The sequence below is a fragment of the Chlamydotis macqueenii genome, chromosome 3, assembly GCF_036417535.1.
Source record: "Chlamydotis macqueenii isolate bChlMac1 chromosome 3, bChlMac1.mat, whole genome shotgun sequence".
In the NCBI taxonomy this organism is placed as follows: domain Eukaryota; kingdom Metazoa; phylum Chordata; class Aves; order Otidiformes; family Otididae; genus Chlamydotis; species Chlamydotis macqueenii.
In genome coordinates this window covers 108,583,110-108,605,564 of record NC_141558.1, presented here as the reverse complement: position 1 = coordinate 108,605,564, position 22,455 = coordinate 108,583,110, and the positions used below count along the sequence as shown (strand labels likewise).

The following is a 22,455-nucleotide window of genomic DNA, read 5'->3' as shown; positions in this document are numbered from 1 at the left end:
AGAAAAGGTTTGGAAAAATATGAAGATACTTCCAGCCAATTGAAGGAAGGCATTTGATTAAGTAGAACCAAACTTTCTTGCAATGTTTCTTTCAGATGCAGAATGATCTTGTCAGAGTCATTGTGTTTCACAAAACCAGGAATTTTAATTTGACCTCTATAACAATACGTTTACTGTCATGGCATACTAAAAGTGGGCCTTTTATACTCATTTCAATATTGTGTACTACTCTGTTAGTCCCTGTGGGTGAACAACATATGAATCTCCACAGTTTCATAACTGCCTTAATTTTACTGGACCAAAACAAGGTCTGCTTAAATGCTCTGGTGCTCTGATTTAATGAAATAGAAAGTCCTGCATATTATCAGAAATCTGAGTATGTTTCAGGCTGATCTAGGTGCACTCCAGAAATTCTCTGCATCCTTACATACGTTTCATCCTCCTTTTACAACAGTTCAAATATATTATTTAAAGCTAAGTGGCCTAGATGTCTGTTCAGATCCATTGCTTCCTATTTTTTCCACTTCACTGTTTCAGTTGCAAAGCTGAAGGACCTCCATGTCTAAACAGAGTACGCAGTGATGAACCGAAGTGGTTGCTTTTGAAAGCTGCTTTCCTTTATATATATGATAACCCAAAAAAGGGCTATGCCATTCAGCCATTTTTATGTTTACTGAGCAGTATATTGTTACAAATGCACTGGTGAGAAGACTGCATCACTTTTTGCAGCCATGCATCTTGCTGCTTTAGGGTATCGGCAGTGTAGCTGGGTTGTCCCGGTCCCTGGATGAATTATTCAGGCTCTTGACATCAGAGGTTTCCGCTAGCGGATTGGCTGGTGCTCGGATAATAAAATCTTTCTGCAGGAAAACAGTGGAGAAGGATGATGGCAGTGAGACCAGCAGAACTGCTACTTCCAAAACAGCTGGCTTTGTCTGGCTGTAGCATCTCTGCAAGAATATTTAAAGATGTTTTTAAGGTCTGGCTTCATTTAAATTCTCCAATAAGAGCAGATGGAGGGGTTTGTGTAAGAGGCCTGCATTTCCAGTGAAGAAAAACAATCAGATTGTTCTTGAAAAATTACTTCTGGCTGTATTCTAAAGAAACGCAGCACACTACCCGCAGCAGCAGCAGCTGCAGCAGCAGCAGCAGTACTTATGGCTCACTACAAAGGTGCTGGTGGCAGAAATGTTACATCGTTAAATCTGCGTCCTGGGTCCTTTCAGTACTGGCAAGGTAAGTGGTGCAAATGGGGAGCTGGCAGTCCTTACAAGTGGGGAGAGTGTAAGAAACTGTATGACACATGCGTCTCGTTGGCATAGATCAACAGTATCTCTGTGAAGACTTTACATCAGTTCGGTTTCCAGGGAAATTTGTAAAAAGCATATTTATCATGGAATTTGTAGAATTGGTTCACTACTTGTATTATGTTCAGACATGGGTTTTACACTGGTAAAATCTGTTCCTTTTAAACCTATACAAAATAAGCGCTATAAAAAGCGAAACTTTGTTATTAATAGTATGCTCTTTATGAGCCCTATTAGTAGCTATTAATAGGGCTCGTAAAGAATATATTACTCACATAGATACTTTTGAAAGGGATTGTTTTGAAAGGCTATTTCTGCTATTTGTTGATATGATTGGAACTGAGTATTTCTTCTGCTGGTAAATGTTTAGAAGCCAGGAGCTGATTCTCTGATTTCCAGGTGGTGTCAGAAGTCTGCTGCTTAAATCATCAGGATGCACTGGAACTGCAAATTAGGGAATCGTTTTCACTTTCTTTGATCAGAAGTTTGAGTTCTAAAGACACACTTCTTTTCTTTTGGCATGCTGTTGTATTGGGGTTGCTGGGGATTTTTAAGTTACAGAGGTGTGAATGAAGCCAGAGCTGGACTGATTCTGTGCATGCTCAATCTCCGTTCCCACACAACCCAATTCAAGTGTACGAGTACTTCTGTTGAAATTAGTTGGGCTACCTGTATATATAATTGCTTGTCAGAGCAGAGCTGACATTTACTGTATGTTACAAGGGAAACATCTTGTTCATGGTTAGAAGCCATACAGTGAGAAATCTGGTTTCCAGATTGTAGAAACGATTGTCACATATAAAGACACCCTTTGCCAAAAATAGTCGGTACTGGATGAAGCACAACACAGTATTTTGAATGATATTTTCCTAACTTGCCTGTCAGTGTAACAAGTAGATTCTGAGAATGTAATCAATGTTTTTAAAATTATGTAAGGCACCCTATCCAATGAAATCAAAGAAGAAGATAAAGAATGAAAAATTATTTTCTTAGACAGGAAGTGTGCTAACCAAATAATAGATTAGCTGAAAATATATGTATCTTTTTTTCCTCTGGTATTTCTTATATTTGAGATATTGTTTATATGTAAAGAAAATATAAAAACCCTAAGACATAAAGCACAAACACTTTTTGGGAGCTCGTACATGGTCAGGGAGCCATTGTTGTCCTGTTTAAGATAACGAATTTTGTGTCGCAGTGTGTATCTTTATGTACCCTCATTGTGGGGCAGCATTATGTGAGCGTAAATCAGGGAGCTTATCAGTAGTAGTACATCAAATTTATTAGTTATCTATTCCAGAGCTTTAAAGGGGATTAAATAATATTCCCTTTCAATTTTACAGATATGGAAGAGATCAAATCACTATTCAGTGCTGCACAAGTCAGTAGCAAAGGCAGTATCTAAAATTAGATTTTCCATCTGTGAGTTTTGGGATGTGCATGTGTTCTTATAAGAAGTAAATACTCAACAGCAGTTTTATTTATTTGAATTTTCTGTAGGGGAAGCAAGGTGCTCATTCAGAACTGGTGATGGAAATAATGTGATTTTTCAGTGAAATAGATATTTGTGTTTATTCTTGAAAGAAGAATCACCCAAATAAATGTTTGACTGCCACTGGTGTGAAATTACTTCATGTATCAAACTCAGTTCCCCACAAGCAAGGGACAGAACTTGGTGGATTGGTTATGGCGCTGTGATTCTCTTCCCTCCGCAGCCATGACCCTGGCTGCTGAAGTTGAAGGAGCTCATTCAGGAGCTATTTTTGTCTATGCAGCTGGCAACAGTCCCTGAGGGTCTATCTGAGAATCAGTTAAATTCGCAATAAATCAGACAAGTGCTTCAAGACAGGACTAAGGGAGGTAGTAAATAGCAGTATAGAAACTGCCTGAGCTACCTGGTGGCTCCTCCCTGTCTTGTTCTTCTAGAGGACAAATAAGCTTAATAATGCAATTTCAAATTTTTAATTCAGTATTATAAACATTTTCAAATATACATGCTAAGAGTATTTTTTCTAAGCCTCTAGTTGATGTTCTAAACAAAAGCAACTTGACCTGCTCATTGCAGGGGGGTTGGACTAGATGATCTTTAAAGGTCCCTTCCAACCCAAACTGTTCTATCATTCCATGGCTGTCAGAGCCATGGATTCTAGTTTAAAAGTATAGAGAGGTTCTAGGTGCTCAGACTTTGGGTAAATATAATATGGACTTAGATGTCAAATTTATCTTGGCATTCAGAATTGAAATGGTATCTTACTGTTCATTCACTCATTAAGACTTGAACTTTGCTATGAAACAATGCAAATAGTCAAGTGTCAGAGCATTATTATAAGAATATGAAATATTTGTTATGACAGGCAAAATTAACTGTCTCAGTGAAACATAGTGGCATTCTTGGCAAATGCAGAATGCATTCTTCCGTCATGTAAATCCAAAAGGATTCAGCAATGTCTAATCAAACGGATTTCCTTTTTTTTTCTCAGATGAGCAAGAGTCAGTGCAGAAAAGGACTTTCACAAAATGGATCAATACTCACCTGGCTAAGGTAATACATGGCTTTGAATGTTGTTTTGTTTTGTTTTTTTTAATCAAACCTTTTTATCTATGCCTGTACAGACCCTGGAGTGTAGAATATGTAAGATTTAGCTGAGCAGAATGGCATAAAGTTAAAAAAGGTTCCCGATTATTTGTACACCAGAGAGGATGAATCCATTTCAGCATGATAGAGGTCAGCTACAGCATTGTGATTGGCGTCTATGGGCAATCGCCCAGCTCCTTTGACCAAAATGGAAAGGTAGCACAATAGCTGCTATTTCAGCCAGAGGAAATGTTTGAAGCTTCTGTCTATGAAACAGAAATGTTACCCTTTTTACATACAGTGTATTTGAATAAAACTCAAGTCAGTTGTTTAGATTGGTAGAGGCATCCTGAACTGGTTAAAAACAGAAATAGTGCGTCATTAATCTAATGCCAAATTATCTGATGCATCTCAAAATTTATAATGAAAGTATTGTTGCTACTTACTACAATCTAAAAATCTTTTTTAGGTTTTAGCAGAATAAAGACAGTGATGTACACACAATTTTAAAAGTGTTAAGTTACAACTGGTAGCAATTTTATATGACAGCATAAGCAGGGAGATTTAATTTGGCATTTCCCAGAGTTTTCACACCGCACAGCTCTAACTGTAGTTATCAATTAGTCCAGTAAATGAAAATATTTAAACACCAGAGGTGCTCTTTCAAATGCATATTTTTAAATAATGAAGATTAATGAACTTGAAAATTAGGCAAGGAATAGCTGCAAAAGCACTGATTTACCTTCTGTGTAAGTAATTGGCTAATAGTGCTCTCAAAAATGAACAGAGCAAAGCAGGAAGCCCATATAATGCTGTATCATGTGATTTGGTCTAATGAGACTCTATGGTAGAGCAACAGCACTTACTTACATTACTGAGTAATGTGATTGAAGAATTTACTGTGAAATGAACTGCACTGACCTTGTAAAATTCAATTGCAAGAACAAGGCTTTCTTCAGGAGTTCTTGACAGTGGATCCTCACTAGGAATGAGGTCTGTCTCTGCATTCTCTTTGGGTTATTTGAAAAAGGTGCCCATGCATCAGAGAACTTAAACGCTCAACATATGTTCCATTTACTTCAACTGAGATGGAAAGAAATTCAGTATTTTCTTAAGTGTTAGGAAAGCAGGCCGTGAACATGTGTCAGAGGAGAAAAAGAACTTTTATTTCTTGTTTTCTACTTCCTAATTGTGTTGTGTCATTAGTAATTGATCAATAATATCTGATAATAATTGACAATTAGATATATGTATATATTGCTAGGTATATATGTGTGTGTGTGTAATGAAAATCTGCTGGTAATAACTGACTAATCCTTGGGAAGAGACAAAGTCGTGGTGATAGCTCAGTTAAGCTGTTTTGCTCTGGATTGAGAGTTGTGAACTCTGCCTTTGCTGTACTGGTCCCTTTGGGCTGTGAGGGCTCAGGTAGACCTTTTCACTTGTGTGATCTAGGCATATTTTTTTTAACAGGTCTGATATTGTAAAGGCTGATCAAATACTCAAGTTCAAACCAAGCAGTTAACCAGCCATGGCCCTCACTTTTAGCTTCCTGAGCTACCTTGCAGCAATTGGTCTGTGTTAATTCACCTTTTGGCAGGAAAGTTGTTTCTATGATACTTTTATTGGTGGCTGTCAACAAGTTTGCCTCACTGCCCAAGTCAGATGCAATAGATTAGCTGGCCTTGCTTCCCATTTACGCTGTTACGCTGCCACAGGAGAAACACTGTTTATAGAGCTTAGATTCAACAGAAGAGAGTGACCTGTGCTGTTAAAATTTTTAAGTCTTTAAAGCTTAAGCTGTTCAATCTTTGTTAGTCATATTTTTGGAAAGTGTGGAAATATGTTTTCTGAGTTCATCACAGCTGTAGGAAATAATGATGGGTCTGTGAAATGCGCAGGACTCCCCTTGCAACCATGTTCCAAATTGTAGCCCAGAAATTTGATAATTAGGTTACTTGATTCTTCTAAAAGACTGTTGCAGTTTTTATTGCCTCAAAAGTACTGTGTCCAGTTCTGGAGCCCCCAGCACAAGAAGGACATGGACCAGTTGGAGAAGGTCCAGAGGAGGGCCACGAAGATGATAAAAGGGCTGGAGCACCTCTCTTATGAGGACAGGCTGAGAGAGTTGGGGTTGTTCAGCCTGCAGAAGAGGAGGCTCCGGGGAGACCTGATAGCGGTCTTCCAGTACCTCAAGGGGGCCTACAAGAAAGATGGGGAAAGGCTGTTTAGTAGGGCCTGTTGCGATAGGACGAGAGGTAATAGTTTTAAAATAGAGGGGGGTAGATTTAGATTAGAAATTAGGAAAAAAATTTTTACGATGCGGGTTATAGAACACTGGAACAGGTTGCCCAGAAAGGTGGTGGAGGCCCCATCTCTGGAAACGTTCAAGGTCAGGCTGGATGAGGCTCTGAGCAACCTGACCTAGTCAGGGATGTCCCTGCTCCTTGCAGGGGGGTTGGACTAGATGACCTTTGAAGGTCCCTTCCAACCCTAACCATTCTATGATTCTATGATTCTAAAAGAAATTGGAAAGTTGTAACATCTCCATGGTCTGGAGGCCTCTGAAATGTGATAAGGAAAAATCCTGGAAGGAGACCCACTTTTAGGCAGCGTTATCTGCATTCTGCTCTTATCTTTTAACCCAAGAAAATGTGGACTGCCTGCCAAAATGGTACCTAGCAAGGAATAACATGAAGCACTGGAGTCAAACTAAAAGCAGAGAAACAGCAACACACGCTTCTGCATTTGGGCCTGTGTCTGTTAAAGCCAGCGATGGCTTTAAAGCTGGTGGCACCTCTGGGAAAGCATGTTTAAGAAAGGGTGAAATGCTGCACAGGCAGTGAGAAGTGAGGGAGAAAGTGTGAGAAACAGCCCTGCAGACACCAAGGTGAGAGCAGAAGGAGGGGAGGAGTTGCCCTAGGCCCCCCAAGCAGGGATTGCCCTGAGGGCCCTGGAGAGCCCACGCTGGAGCAGGCTCATGACAGGATCTGTAGCCTCTTCCAGAGAGGAGCCTGTGCAGGAGCAGGGGAAAAGTGTGAGGAGGGAACAGCAGAAAGAAGCTGCTATGGACTGACCACAACCCCATTCCTCAACCTCCTGCGCCTCTGTCCCCCATTCCCCATCCTCCTGTGCCTCTGGGGGACAGAGGAGCTGGGAGTGAAGGAGTGAAGTTGAGACTACGGGAAAAAAGGGGTCGGTGGGGAGAAGGTGTTTTCAATTTTGTCTTTGTGTGTGTGTGTGTGTGTGTGTTACTGTACTGAGTTTGACTCCAATATATACAGGCTTCAAAATTAACAGTAACTTCACTTCAAATGGACTTTCTGTTTCTTGGCTACTCTTGTAAAAATTGTGGTTTCTCTCCTTTCATTTTGGAGGAAAGTGTAATAGTTGCCGTTTTTACTAATCCAGTAAAATTAGTAATGGAAAAATTTATAGGAGGAAATAAGAAAAAAAACTTAAAAACTTTAACTGAAATATCTGTAACTAACACTATGGCTATCTGAAGAAATGTTCCATCGTGAATGAGTTTGCCTGCTTTTTGAAAAGTACTGGTGAGTAACTGCATGAAACCTCAAAACTAGGAAAAGTTAGTGTTTTCTAAACAAAAATTGGTAGGGTTTCACTACAGCAATTTGAAAAATGGGTTCACTGATGGCAAAGGAAAGGAAATTCTACTAAGGCAGAGTTTTCATCCTTGTACTCTGTTGATGGAGTAGAGCAAAGGAGGATTAAAAAAAGAGCCGTTTCTGACATTGTGAAGGGTAGTGATTTGAAAGAAATGGAAATGCAGAACTGATCTGATTGTATTAGGTAGAACCAAGAACAGTTAATAGCTTGAGAAGGTAAAGCAAGATGTGATAGTTTGTCAGGCTTTGCTATGAGTAAAAGATTCTTCATGGCTAGTCTTTAAAATTTTAGTGTATGCTTTTCTTTTTAAAAGTCATGCTCTAATTGAAACCAAAACTAATTCAATAACTCAGTTAAGTCCATCAAGTAGACTGCAAAAAACCCTTTTTTTTTTTTTTTTTTTGCTTTTTAACTATAAGGTTAAGAATTAGTTTGAGAATATGGATACAAATAAGAATGAACAAAACAGGTAAATTAACTGAGAATACTGATTAATTGAACTTTGTGAAAGAGAGTAGGAGGGAGGAATGATTTTTTTTATCCTGTCTTGTTTTTACAATAGAATGCTACCATTTTAAAATTATGTTTCCTGATTCAAAAGTATATTCTTCCATAAGCAGAGGACAGGTAAAGGACTTGACATCAGCTAATTATGTGACACCTTGAAGAAAGGCTGAGGTAAAACAGCCCTAGCGCAAGCTGTGCCCTCACCCACAGGGTAATGTCCCACAGGGGACAAACACAGAGGAAAAGCTGCAAGTATGATAACTGACAGGTAGTATAAAGCAGCTTCATTTTGGGTCAGCTGTTGGCACTAGGCTGCATCTGTCCCTCTGCTGTCTGTCCCCCAAACCCCGGCTGAATCCATTCTGTAATTCTGACTCAGGAATCTGATGAGACTCAGCAATTGGAAATTGTCTCTTCTCTCCCACTCGCAGAAATCAGAGCGCAAGCTACTAAATGAATGTGATCTGTCTTCTCACTATCCAATTTAATTTTTATGCATCTGTGCAGTTCTGCTAATAATAAATGAGATATACATGGGTAACAGGACAAGAAGTTTTCTAATTGCATGTTATTTATTCATATTTCTCTAAGGTTCTAGAACTGGAGCACTCTCAGTCTCAGCCTTCAAAGACAGAAGTAATTTGAGTATGCTTCTGAGTAGCAGAAGGCATATTTTCAAAGTCTTAAGTTTAAAATACAGAACAATGTTACACCAAATATGTCAAAAAGGAGTCACTAGATGCATTCAGAACAGCAATTACTTAAATGTTCTTCATTTCATTGCTTATGCTGATTTATTAGAGAGTGCATTAAATGAGTAAAGAAGATGAAGAATGTGCCTCTTTGTAAAACAACAGAGGCATATGCCTTTTATTGCCTTTATCATCTTTGGTGAAAGCGTTGGGAAACAGTAGCGTCAAAGCTTTTGAACACAGACTGTAAATTGGTTTAACCCAATCAAATAATGTCTTTGTTCCCAGGTGTAGGGAATAACTTCGGTATTTGCACTCTCCAAATTGGTGGTGTAAACTCACCAAACAGAGTGAACAAAAATACATACTGAAAGAAATTATTATTCATTTTGAATTTCCATTAAAAGGATGCACACACCAACAACTAAAAGCAGAGGATGGGTATGAAATAAAAATAAAACTAAGAATGGGTGAGCACTTTAAAATTATACTTACCCAATGTTTTCATAATACTGAATTAAACCTAGGTGTTAAACCTTACTATAAGGCTTTTGATATTGCAAAGCAATATGTTTTATAGCAAAGAAAGGGAGAAAAAGAAATGGGCATATCAAGATTTACAGCTCTCACACACAATGCTGTCAGCAAGGGTAGTTTGTTCTTAGAATGTAACTTGGTCTTCATACAAGAACCTTATCAGTTTTCATTAATGAACTAAGTAATTGTGTCTTGCCTTCTTTTTCAAATGGGAAAACAGAGGCTCCCAGTATCTTGGTCACTGATACAGAAAAGATTTAAGCTGATATCCATCCTGCCTGCATGATGAGGAAAATCTGACTGGCAGTTTTCTGCTCCAACAGTCTCTGTATGTTTTCATTAGTATTGCATATAATCTCGAATGTTAAACAGTGAATACTAAATTAATTTGTGTGATGAAACTAATAATGTAAAACTTAGGGCTGAGTCCCTCAAACTTTAGTTGTAGAAACAGTCATTGACAGCAAGGAGCATGAAAAACTGTGTGCTTAAGGATTTAGGAGTTAAATTGGGCCTGAGGGGTCAGTCAGCTATTACAGAGTAATATTTCACATTCTCCTTACTATTCTGGTGTGTATTTCCCTGCAGAGACAAATTCAGCAGTTACACAGATTTGTTCCTGTTTGTGCATGTTGATAGGTTTTCATACATTTTTTCATCAGTTTTTGAAACATGAAAATTAGTGTAGGAAAGGTAGTTTCAAAGAATCATAGGATCATATAATGGTTTGGGTTGAAAGGGACCTTTAAAGGTCATCTAGTCTAGACCTTTAAAGGTCCATCTATCCCCTTGCAAGGAGTGGGGACGTCTCCAACCAAATCAGGTTGCTCAGAGCCCCGTCCGACCTGGCCTTGAATGTTTCCAGGGATCGGGCATCTACCACCTCTCTTGGCAACCTCTTCCAGTGTTCCACCACCTTCACTGTGAAAAATTTCTTCCTTCTGTCTAATCTAAATCTACCTCCTTCTATTTTAAAACCATTACTCCTTGTCCTATCCCAACAGGCCCTGCTAAAGCGTTTCTCCCCATCTTCCCTGTGGGCCCCTTTTAAGTACTGGAAGACTGCTGTAAGATCTCCCCAGAGCCTTCTCTTCTCCAGGCTGAACAGCCCCAACTCTCTCAGCCTGTCCTCATAAGAGAGGTGGTCCAGCCCTCTTATCATCTTCATGGCCCTCCTCTGGACCCTCTGGGGGCTCCAGAGCTGGACGCAGTACTCCAGATGGAGTCTCATGAGAGCAGAGTAGAGGGGCACAATCACCTGCCTCGATCTGCTGGCCATGCTTCTCTTGATGCAGCCAAGGAAATGGTACGCCTTCTGGGCTGCAAGTGCACATTTTCGGCTCCTGTTAATCTTCTCATCCACCAGCACTCCCAAGTCCTTCTTCCCAGGGCTGCTGTCGATCCGTACATCCCCCACCTTGTATTTGTGCTTGGGATTGCCCTGCCCCATGTGCAGGAGCTTACACTTGGCCTTGTTGAACTTCATGAGGTTTGCACAGGCCCACCTCTCCAGCCTGTCACGGTCCACTGTTTGCATTGGCATTCATTATGATGCAGATACTGTTGTTTGTGTAATATGATTTAGAGAAGTTAAGTACAGGGTGTGAGGAAAAGATTCATGTAGCAAAGATGCAAATGAGAAATGAAATGCAAGAAAAAGTGTTGGAATAGAAGAGTGAAGCTTAGCAAATATATGTTGATTCCATATCTGAGGTTTGGATTTTACAAAGCTTACTTTACTGCATCAGAAGAGGAATGCCTAGAGATTGTAGGTCTATTATAAATCTCTTCTTTTTTTTTTTGAGACCCGTCAGTCAAATACTTTTCGTATGTACTGATGTTCAGTTCTTTAAATAATTTAGAATATTTCCTAAACACTACAGCAAATTAGATAAGTTTGTAAGAACAAGTTTAAGCAAAGTGTTTCCTCATCAGTTCCCATTTGTGATCAATTCTAAATACAGTTATTTAAATAAATCTTTAATATGGGAAAAATCTGATTCATCAGCCTTTAAGATTCATTCCCAATTAATTAATCTTCCTCCTACAGAGCACATGAATTTACTTGTACTGAGTGTGCCTCCCTCTTTGTGACATGACTCTTCCTAAATATCATTGTTACTACAAACTACACTGCTGTGATTGCATATACTTCAATAAATGTGTGTTTAATAGAATATATGCAATGCGTATGTAGCATATCATTAGTATTATCTTGCTATTTTGCTTTTTTGAAGAAGTTTGTGAAAAAACAAAATCAAATATGAAATCGTAGTGTAGACCTGCAGAGCTGTAGATTTAATGTCCAGTTGTTCATTGACGTATATTCTGAGTTCTCCCAAAGAATTTTGTTTGAGAAGTTTATAAATAACAACTTTTCTTTAATATTATAGGATTTTGAGAGGTTGCTTCATATACTTTTAAATGTTCTTTTTTCCTGGTTTAAAAATGATTTCATTAAATTCTTTGCACAGGCTTTCCAACATTCAAAATACCATGTATTAAGATCATTGCAGTTGGTTGCATTGCTAGAGCTGTATATTTGCATGCAAAAAGCCAAAATCTGGAGCACATTCAGCATTACAAAATTTTAAGTTAATTTTCTTTCCCTTCTTTTGCTCATTTACAGTTAGTATTTTGGCAGTGCATTAAGACTACTAAGTGAATAGATGTTAAGTCCTGTGGAGTATCTAGAACAAAAAGTATTCAATAGGTTTTAACTGAATACAACTTTAAAAAAAAAAACCTTTTTTTTTTTCTCTGAAGGCTAATAAGTAAGCAGGGTACAGCTTCACTTTCTCCTTTTGTTTTGTTTGACATTATGTATGCAGACATGGAACAGGTATTTATCCACTCCAACAGAAGATGTTGTTAATCTCAGTAGAGGATCTGTATGGAAAAGCAGTCAAGTAGCTTGAGCCATCCTGTGCAATGGACCGTATAGAATAAATAAGGGTATATGAACTCCTCAGTATCAGCTAGTTTGTGTATGTCTTCCAGGTTTGTATCCTTGTGGAGAATAAGATTGGTATCTATGGAATCTTTATGTAAAAGAGAATGGATTCCTCTATGTATACCACTAAAAATATAACTCATTCCTCACTTCTGAGAGAGATTGGAGTCATAATAATAGGTTAAATTCTGTGCTGTGTTCCCAGAGTAGTAAAAAAAAAAAAAAAAAAAGGTAGAGTGAGCTTCAAGAGACAAACCTCACTACTGGGGCATTTAGATAGGTGGTGAGACTTTTTAGGCCTTCACCTCCTCTTGGATTAGGATGTCAGCTGCTATAATCCTCTTTCTTTATTGCTGAATTATTTTAGCACAAAATTCTTCAGTATTGTATCGTGCAGTAATACTGGTAAAACCAACGCTGCTCCAAACTTCAAACAAGGGAAGGTGTGAATTGCATTCATATCAACTGCCTGTGATGCAAGACTGGGATGAATTACTCTTCAGCGACCTGTTTGCTCCATTGATTTCTTAGGTGTTATATTAAGGAAGAACATGATTCATTATCTATCACATTGCTAAGAAATAAAAAAGAACTATGATTAAATATACCTTCATAATGAGTTGTAATATTGCTTTATTTAATATACGTGAGAAAATAGATTCTATTATTGTGGCTATTTGAGCACATCAAATCTCAGATGGAGTCTGCTTTCAGCAGAAGAGTTCTTTTTTCACCTCATGCCTAAATTATGTCTTATTGAAGTATTAGTTCATCCAAGCTGAACAATGAAGACAGAGTGTTTTGATTTTGGGAACTAGAAACCTTTGCTTTCTCCTGATTTTTTAATAGCATTTCTCCCTTTTCAACAGCAGTGTTTCATTTCTTAGGTTCAGCTTTTCAAATCTCTGTTTCTACAGAAGTCGTAGATACAGTTATTGTACATTTGTCTCTCTTCAGAAGTAACCTGAAAGTGAATTATTAAACCTACACTAATTAATAATTAAACCTACACTAAGATTTTTGTAGTCTGATTGTCATTTTAGTGGTTTAGCAAGTATAAATATTAGTGTTATGTGAATGTTCACGAACTCATGGAAGCTACAGGGTGTTTATTTAATTTATTTCGCTGGACCAAGTTTAAACTTTTTGTTTCTAAGAGATATTTTGTGATCATTAAAGTACTGACCGGATGAGAGCCATAGCTTCACAAACTGGGATGTATTTAAGAAGATAGAGTTTAATTATGTGACCTTGTTATTAAAAATTCCTAAAACATCATCTGTTTACAGATTTTTCAGTGTTATCATTGTTATGTTTGCAAAGTGTGAAGACATATGTTAAGCCATTTGTCTGAAGTGGAAGCTGACACAGCGCTAACAGCACTGGAAGCCTGCAAGGCCTGGAGGAGAGGAGGGAAAATAGAGCGATGTAGCGTAACAACTGTCAGCTGTGAGATAGTAGCAGCGTTGCTCAATCAGCCACACTGCTTCAGGGATCTTTCCTTCATACAGCTCCTTGTATTTCTCAGACTGAGAGAGTGAAATTTCTGTGACATGCTTAACGCTAGGCAAAATGTGCCGATAGATTGGAACGTGACTGTAATAGTACATCCGTAAGTTGTGCATATTTTGTAGACTCGGTTATTGGTGTTTCTTTGCTTGTTTTAGGGAACAGGAGATTACTCCATTGTATCATTAGAGGCAGAAAGCATCTAATGTTCTGTGCCAGAAATATTAAATATTTAAACAATATGGTGGCAAAGCAATGGTTAAACGCTACATTGATGTTAAACATTATAAAACGTAGAGAAGGGGATCAGCCACTCTTTGTGCTTCTGTGTGAAGGGGATGGAGGTAGGATGTACTGCTGGTGAGCCTTTATGATATCTGAAGTCTTCTTCCTTTTCAGCGCAATCCGCCCATGCTGGTGAATGATCTGTTTGAAGATATCAAAGATGGGGTAATGCTAATTGCCCTTTTGGAGGTTCTTTCAGGGCAGAAGCTGGTAAGAACTTCCTTCCTTCTGATAGTTGCATAACTTCTCTAGGATGTAATTTTCTGGTGTTTCTGTATTTGAATACTGTAAAAAACCTGACTGCTACATAGCAAAATGAGTTTATTCACAGAGTGGGCTATCTGGTTACAAAACAACAACAAAAAAAGTTTTTACAGACTGGCTTCTTGATTTTATGCGTTTCCTATTAATTTTGTGTTACAAGTTCATAAAAATTGCTTATTTATGTGAGTCTCTGCAGTTCATCTGAATGTTACCACCATGACACAAACAAGGTCTAAACTGCAAGCTACCTCTATACATCTTGAGGAAATCATGACAGTCTTTTCTTGTTAAATTTATGGCTTCCTCTCTGAAAAAAAGTTATGAGTCCCTCAAATTTCATGGGATCTTATGTCGATTTACCTTGACAGCTGCTTTGCTACTGTAAAGAACCTTAACTGATACCAAATGGCTTTTTCACTGCCAAGAGGCCACGGTGTGTACATGGAAAACAGTCTGTCTCTTGGGAGCCAGGCTAGTTTTGTGCATGTAGTGTCGGAGAAAGATGAAAGGGTTTTAGGCCAAGGGCTCTCACTTTTTCCAAACCAGCTCACAGATCGGGTGGCAGCATCTGAAAGAGCAGAGCAACATTCGGCTTGCTGTAGGGTTCAGATGTTACCTGTTCCCTCAGATGCAGGCAATTTGCGAGGGCCACACTTTTGCCCCTTTTTCATATTTCACCTCTGTTTTGGTTGCAGGTGACACCCAAAATTAGGTCGCAATTCAGACAGCAAGAATGATTTTATGTAAGAGGGGAGAAAAGCTATACTTTCAAGTGTGTTTCTGCTCTGTTGAAATACACCGATTTCTGTTTCTGTTCGTCTTAAGACAGAAAGTCTCCCTCTTGTGGGAAAAAAGTAGTAAAACAGGAAAAAAAAAATTAATGACTGCACCTGTTACTATGAGCGTCGTTGGATTGTATCCTGCCTACTTTAATTAGTGAAAGATGAGATATCACAGGACTAGAACAATGTCTGGTTAATTTAAAGGTCATGTATAGCAGAATATGGTATTCTGTGGTAACTGCAAGAGGAATTTCAGAATCTCTAGCAGACCTTTATTAAATCCATTCGTAACTTTATGAACATGAGTTTAAATAACAGTAGTGGTATATTTGCGTTACAGTATAAGGTTCAGTGGGAAATTGAATTCCACTGTAGGGTATTAGAAGCCTAGGATGTATTTTTTATTTAATTCAAAGAATTCTGTCTTTTTTTTAGCCTACATGTCTGAAGTTCAGCAAAAGTCATTGTTCAGTGAGAGTTTGTGATAGATGAGGTTTTTTATCACCAATGAGGTATTAAAGAGAATGCATAAAAATCCTCTAGGTAAAATGTCTTCACTGCAGACTGATTTATAAAAATAATAACCACCGTGACATCTCCTTTGCAAGCAAAAATATTTTACTGAATGTTGCTTTCTCTCAAATATACGTATACACATATGTGTGTGCGCTATAAAAAGAGAAGTAGTTTATTTTACATAAGAAAAATGGTTCTCTGATTTGATGAAGTATATGGGCCGAGGCCAGCAGCTTGCATCCTGAGGTTATTAAGATGTCTTATAACTTTTTTATAATAGGACGTTCACAGTTACGTCCTCTCTGTCTGTCGATCCTCCCGTTAGCATATGCAAAAATAGAATTTGTCTATTCAGAGGAACATTTTAACTTGTAAGTCAGACTAAATTATGTACATAGACATTTATAGTAATCTGGAACTTCATTTTTTGCAGCAAGTTGGCATTAATCTAATTGGAGTTTACCCTGTTCTTTCTCTTTAAGCCTTGTGAGCAGGGACGTCAGCTGAAGAGAATTCACTGGGTTGCCAACATTGGCACAGCTCTTAAGTTTCTAGAAGGAAGACGGGTAGGTTTGGTAGCACTTAGTCTTGTTTTTTCCTTATTTCTTTCTTTGCTTAAGTGTATGATTTGTATCCACCTACCTGTTCTTGTTCTCCAGAACTGGAGCTACGTAGGCAGTCTTCAGTTTCTGTACAGTGCCTAAAAGTTGCTTTAAAGTAAAAATGTCAAGTTCCAACACTAATATGTAGCAATCTATAGGGTAAAACTTACTTTTTTTTTTTTTTTGTTAGAATCACCTTGGATGATCTCCTTCCTTCTTTTTTTTTTTTTTTTTTTTAAATATACTCTTCAGCTCCTCGTGTTCCCTACTTTCCTGTTGCGATTCTCAGCAAAGAACAATGATCTTCAGTTGAGTAGAGGCATTCATTTATAATTAAAATAATAGATTTATGGACTTCACTAGGTTGAACATGCTGAACTCTACTCCCTGAAAGTACAGACATGAAAATTTGGAACATTGTGACCATTTATTAGCTTGGCAGAACTTCAGACTAATTCCTGGGTTGATTCTGGTAAAGTCAGTATTGTGGCCATTTTAGAAATGAAACAAATTTTTTAATAAATTTAACAAAAGACAGAAAATGTAAAAGCTCATTGTGAGGTATGAATATCAGATAAATGCAATCTATTTCTACATTTTTTCCTCACTTTTCACCTTATGTTATAATGACTTGTATCTAGTTTTTTTTAATTATGTTACAGATACTTTGTTCTTCTAATTTCAGCATTTTAGTTCATTTTTTCTCAATGCAGATGTAACACTTGATGATTTATATATCTCCTTCCCAGAATTTTTTTTGTTTTGGCATTCTTTCACTCTTTTTAACCCTATGGCATCTTGACCTAGTTGTGTTTCTCTTACAGGGGAAACAATCTTAGCAGATGCCTATATAAAGACATTTATAAGATAACTTTCTAAAATTGAAAAATATATAACAAAAGCAAAGACAAATACGTTTCCAAAGCAATGTTCAGCTTTAGCTCACAATTTCACTAGTTTATGTAGTACAGGTTGTTAATACAAACAATCAGTCATATGCAGCCTGAGAGTGGAGGCTTAGATACAAAGAAAGCTACTTTCTGGTGAGACCTGTGTAAGAGAAGACAAAGCTGGGATGAAGAGAAGAAACCCATTCTTCCCTAGTCTACATGTCACAACATAGTGGGTAACCCAAACTTTGAATGACCCAGCTTAGATCCCAGGAATAGCAGTGAGTCTAGATAACAGACTCTGCTGAGGATCAGGATAGATTGCCAGAAATGGACTACCATGGGTTTGTTTGCAATATCTGAGTGGTTTTGTCTGGACTTTTCTTGGTTATTTTTGTATGTACTTCCTATTAATATGCCAGGGTTTTTTCTAGAGGAAGTTGGAAATATGCAGTGTGTCAGCTAGACTGGTGTGCATTAGCAGGTGGTCTCTAGGTTGAATCCAGCCTAAAGGATGCATCTATCCAGTCTGTCACCCTTTTTCTCCCAGAGGAGATGAGGATGCTGTTCAGACAACAAATGCCTCTTCAGTAGCTGAGTGCAGTCCCTGATCTGTACTGAAAGGTGAAGAAAGGGAGACGTGTGGCTGTGCACAGGGCTTTGCAGAGTGCTGACAGGGTCTCCTTCCTCTATGGGCTCTCCCATAAGTAAAGTTTAGTACAGGTTTAACCAATTTCCTATTTTCATTGTCCAGCCTTCTGCAAATACTCCCGTTACACTGTAAAATGCATCTGGCAATTAACAGATACCATTTTGGACCAAACTTCTTGGTTGTTTTGTTGTTTTGGGGTTTTTTTTTTGTGGTTCTGAAAAGCTTATTTTATAGTCTTAGATCTGCTTTACTGGAGTATAAGACAAAGGTAACACAATAACTAGACTAGATAGGCTATGCTTTCTGTCAACAGTAGGCTAATCAAAAGCTTTAGCTGAGTCTCTGTAAATTTTTTGATCTGTAACACATATTAAAAACCCCTTTCTTTCTAGAAAAATGAAAGCTTTTTTTTTTTTTTTTTTTGGAATTGGTCCAGCTGAGAGAATGAAACTCTTGGTATATTTTTCTTTAGGTAGGTAATAGAAAATTTTCCTTATTGACTGGTAGAGAAGCAGGTAGTGTCAATTTTCCCTGAGTTTTGTCAGATTTCTTGGTGGAGAGGATTGAAAATATAACCTGTGGGGATTTCTCCTCTGCCTCTTCCCATGCAGCCTGTGGAGTTTTAAGTCTGAAAAGAGCTTCACAGCTCTGAACAACTTTTTTTGTTGTTGTTGTTGTTTCCTCTTGATATTATCTAGTGTATTTCCAGCTGCTGATTCAGAGAATTAAGTAATTCTCTGAAGTCTTCTGTGTTTTGGGGAGACAAATGAGGTCACCTCAAGTCATTCTCCTTCTTTTCTCTAACCTGTTCTCCAAGGTTTTTCCATAACCTCTGTCCGTGAACAAGATAGCAGTGCATGAACACTTTCGCAGCCTTTCATATTTAGATCATGATTAATGGCAGTATCTTAGTTTTCCTGACGAAATCAGTATTAACATCTTAGTTTCCTGACAAAACAAGTATTAACATCTTAGTTTTCCAATACTACCTGGTTTATTCCATTTCCTTGAGCATTATCTACCTGTTAATCACTTTGTGATATACTCTTTATCCCCTCTTTTACTACCTTTTGTATGAGAAGCTTATTTTAGGGTGATACTTCATTCAGACTACACTTAATTCAGATACACATTCAGACAAATTAGCATTTTGGAGTTAAGAATCATGAAATCTGATCCCATTTCTGTTAAAAAACTTCATGTGACCTTGGACAGCTCATTTTTTCTGACTGTTTTTTTATTTTGAGTGAACTATAGTCAGGTTTGTCTTGCAAGGGAGCCTTCATCAGTGGTGGTAATGCCTTTATAATAAAAGACTCTACTGGAGAACTGTAGCATTCTTTTTTCCCTTCTCTTTCTTTTATGCCTTCTATTCCTCTTTTGCTTTTCTTATTTATTCTTAAACTTGCTTTTCTCTTTCCATTCCAAGTCTATTAGAACTATAGGAAGAAACCCCTGCGTAATTTAAAATCTGTTACAGAGTATTTAATTTGTTTTCCTTATTAATTTTGGTTTAGGATGTGCCAAAAAAAAAAGTGCTTTCTTTGCATTATAAATAATTAATCATTTAAAACTTAATTTTATATAATCTTTTTCCCTTTGCTTTTCATGCTAGTCCATATACAGAGGATCTCCGGTTTGTGCAATGGTTCTATGTAATTTCTATTGTTCTTTCTGCTTGAATTTAAATACTTCTTCTACAAATAATAGCAAACAATGGTCTTAAAAATCTTTCATTATCTACAGCTATACGTGTCTAAAAAGTGAAATTCAATGATTTTTTAAATTAAGAAACTTGTTATTTTATTGCAAAAATGCATTAAAAATTTAAAAACTATTTGAAATACTTTTCAAAATTTTTATCATTCCTTGTGTGTAGTAATAACACATTTTCTTTCTTATATAGATTAAGCTTGTCAACATAAACTCAACTGATATTGCTGATGGCAGGCCTTCTATTGTGCTGGGCTTGGTGTGGACCATAATTTTATATTTTCAGGTACTATATTTTTTTATACTTCAGTGTAGCTTGCTCAAATAATGGGTCAGATCATCATTTCATATGGACTGGTGTAATTTCAGTCTTTCACAATAGCTAGTCACTTTATGATTAGCTGAGGAGCTGATCCTGAATAAAGCAGCAGTTGATGGTAGGGGTGCTTCACATTGAATAAAATATGATACTTGTCTTTTGAATAGATTGATGTGGGCCTAGAAGGGAGTTCCCTCATCACTAGAAACATATTCTTCCACTTTCTCTGAAGAGTACAATAGAGCAACAGAAGAATAGGATAGAATTGTGGATTCTTGGTACAAGTACATCACGCACAGTGATGATTGTGCTGTATGTCCAATTCCAGTGCGCTTGTTGTCAGACAGTAATTTTTTTTTCAAAGGATCTTTTTAAGCATGCTAGTTTTGCTGGGAGGTGTAGATATTTGCAAGGACAAAATTTAGCTATGAATGTTGTAGAGTGAGAGGAGTTTGACTTTGTAGAGGAGAAAACATTTGCATTCTGTTGAAGTTAGGTGGGAGGGAAAAATGATTTTCTAAGTCTTGTCCATATGATTTAGGAAAATGAGTCACTGCTCAACAGTTTAAAAAAATAACTGATTTTGTTGCTCTTCTTTATGGAGTTCTTTGGCTTTGGGTCTCTTGTGATTTATCTTTCATGTCTCAGGGATGCTCTTCTCCTAAGCACCAACCAGCGCAATGCCTAAATGGTTCAGATCTCCTTCTCAAGAAGAAAATTTAGACAGAATTATATTGACTTTTTTTTTTTTAGTTTATAGCTCATTTAGATGAATGGGAAAAATAATGCTTCTCAGAGTTACTGAAACTCTAGTTATCTGCATCGGTTTTACTTGGGTCATTTTTTTGAGCTTTTCTTTAGAAGTCACAGACACAACATTTTAACATGAATGAAAGCAGAAATACATGAGCTGTGGTTCTCATTGTGGGAGACTCATTCTGTGATATGACAAAACTTTTTTTTTTTTAAAGTAGGCAGCATAGACAATCTTGCAACATCCTCTGGATATAATTTTTTCATGTTAAAGAACCAAATTGTTAGTCAATAATGTTCTTAAGAGTCAAGTTAGTGATTTTTCATTTGATGAAGAGCATGATGCAAACAACTGTCATACGCCCTTGGCAAGCACTACTAATGCGCTTTGCCTGCAGTACGTTCACTGTTCCTTCACAAGGTACCTCTAAGCAGAGCCACAATTGAATTTGTGCCAAAACAGTACAATGGTAAAGAAAGAACTATCCAGATGAGATCGTTGAAGTCACTTCCATTCTTTAACTGAATGAGCCTCCTCTGAAATTAGTGGATTGTTTTGTAATTTGAATTTAAGCTAAATGTAAGCCATTGTCTCCTATTTAAATGGTAATTTGTTGTAATATATAACATGACACATTTGCATATTGTTCTAGGTGTAGAGTGTCAAGAAAGTCAATGATTGCTAGATGTCTTGTACTTCTAAAATTAAGACCATCCTCTGGGCATGTACATTAGCATTTTTGAAGCTATTTTAATGTGCAGTTAAATAAAACACAGCATGTTAACCATAGCTTCTGCCCAACTTTATTTTGTCAGTTGTATTAGGAAATTATTTAAGAAAGTGGTGAGAATTAAGAGGATTCTCTACAGAATCAGTTTCTCTACAGAAACAGTTCATTAACAATTTTTTTTCCCCACAGATTGAAGAGCTTACCAGCAACCTCCCACAGCTGCAGTCATTGTCTAGCAGCGCTTCTTCTGTGGAGAGTGTTGTCAGTTCTGAAACTGCAAGTCCTCCAAGCAAACGGAAGGTGGTAACCAAGGTCCAAGGAAGTGCCAGGAAGGCTTTGTTAAAATGGATACAGTACACTGCAGCAAAGTAAGCAAGCTACAAATGAACTGAGTATATATCTTAAGTGCCATTTTTTTCTTCACATTCTGAACTCATTTGGTCAGGGATTGTCCTTTTGCTCTGTGTTTATGTAGCACCTCCCTGTGATCGTATTCTTTTTGATAACTGAGGCTGCTAAGTATTACCACCAAACAACAAGCAAGTAGTAAATAACAATTTGCAATAATTTTACAAGCAATCATGTTTCATAGTTTCTGAATAATGAATGGGATTATCTTTGACAGAATGAGGAACTGAAAGGGGAATTAGATGTTTGAATGACAATGTATTAGTCCTGCTGCCAAAACACTTGATGTGACAATGCAAGTCCCACACTGACTTAGCATTCCTTGGTGACAGAGCTTGTAGGAGCACTGAACTCTGGCACTTGCTTTTGAAAGGCAGGTGATGAAAAATTATGAATATCCTTCTGCAGTTTTGTGATACAAGGAGACTGTTACTACAAAAGTTTCCCTGAATTTTTATTGGTTTTAATCCAAGGAGTTATTTCTTGCTATCTCTTGTCAACTTAAGAATTTTCTCCTTTATTTTGTATAATTATTATGTTTGCTCTGTTTCCAGAGAGATATTTAAAGAATGCATAAATTAGATCAAAGATACAATGGTAGTTTGATGACTTCCACAATAAAAAAATAAAACTCAAAGGTGTAAAATAATAAAATGTGTTTGTTCAAATTAAGGAATCACTCCTATTTGAAGAGATCATTTGCGCAAAATATGGCGGGGAAATGGCCAGTTATGGAATGGTGCCTCAGAAAAAAATAAATATAATTGTAAAGATGCAGACTTTCTAAAGGTCTCCAATAAATAGGTAGAATACAGTAATTTATAGTGCAG

General features: G+C 37.4%; 1 protein-coding gene across 1 annotated transcript in view; it reads left to right on the top strand.

The window, feature by feature from the left end:
- Positions 1–22,455, top strand: part of SYNE1 (spectrin repeat containing nuclear envelope protein 1) — a 310,078-nt gene that overhangs the window by 50,184 nt on the left and 237,439 nt on the right. The window contains exons 3-8 of the mRNA XM_086745962.1: positions 3,788–3,849; positions 14,110–14,205; positions 16,040–16,123; positions 19,317–19,337; positions 19,608–19,700; positions 21,407–21,585. Coding sequence (XP_086602088.1) covers positions 3,788–3,849; positions 14,110–14,205; positions 16,040–16,123; positions 19,317–19,337; positions 19,608–19,700; positions 21,407–21,585 — 535 coding nt within the window. The remainder of the gene's footprint in view (positions 1–3,787; positions 3,850–14,109; positions 14,206–16,039; positions 16,124–19,316; positions 19,338–19,607; positions 19,701–21,406; positions 21,586–22,455) is intronic.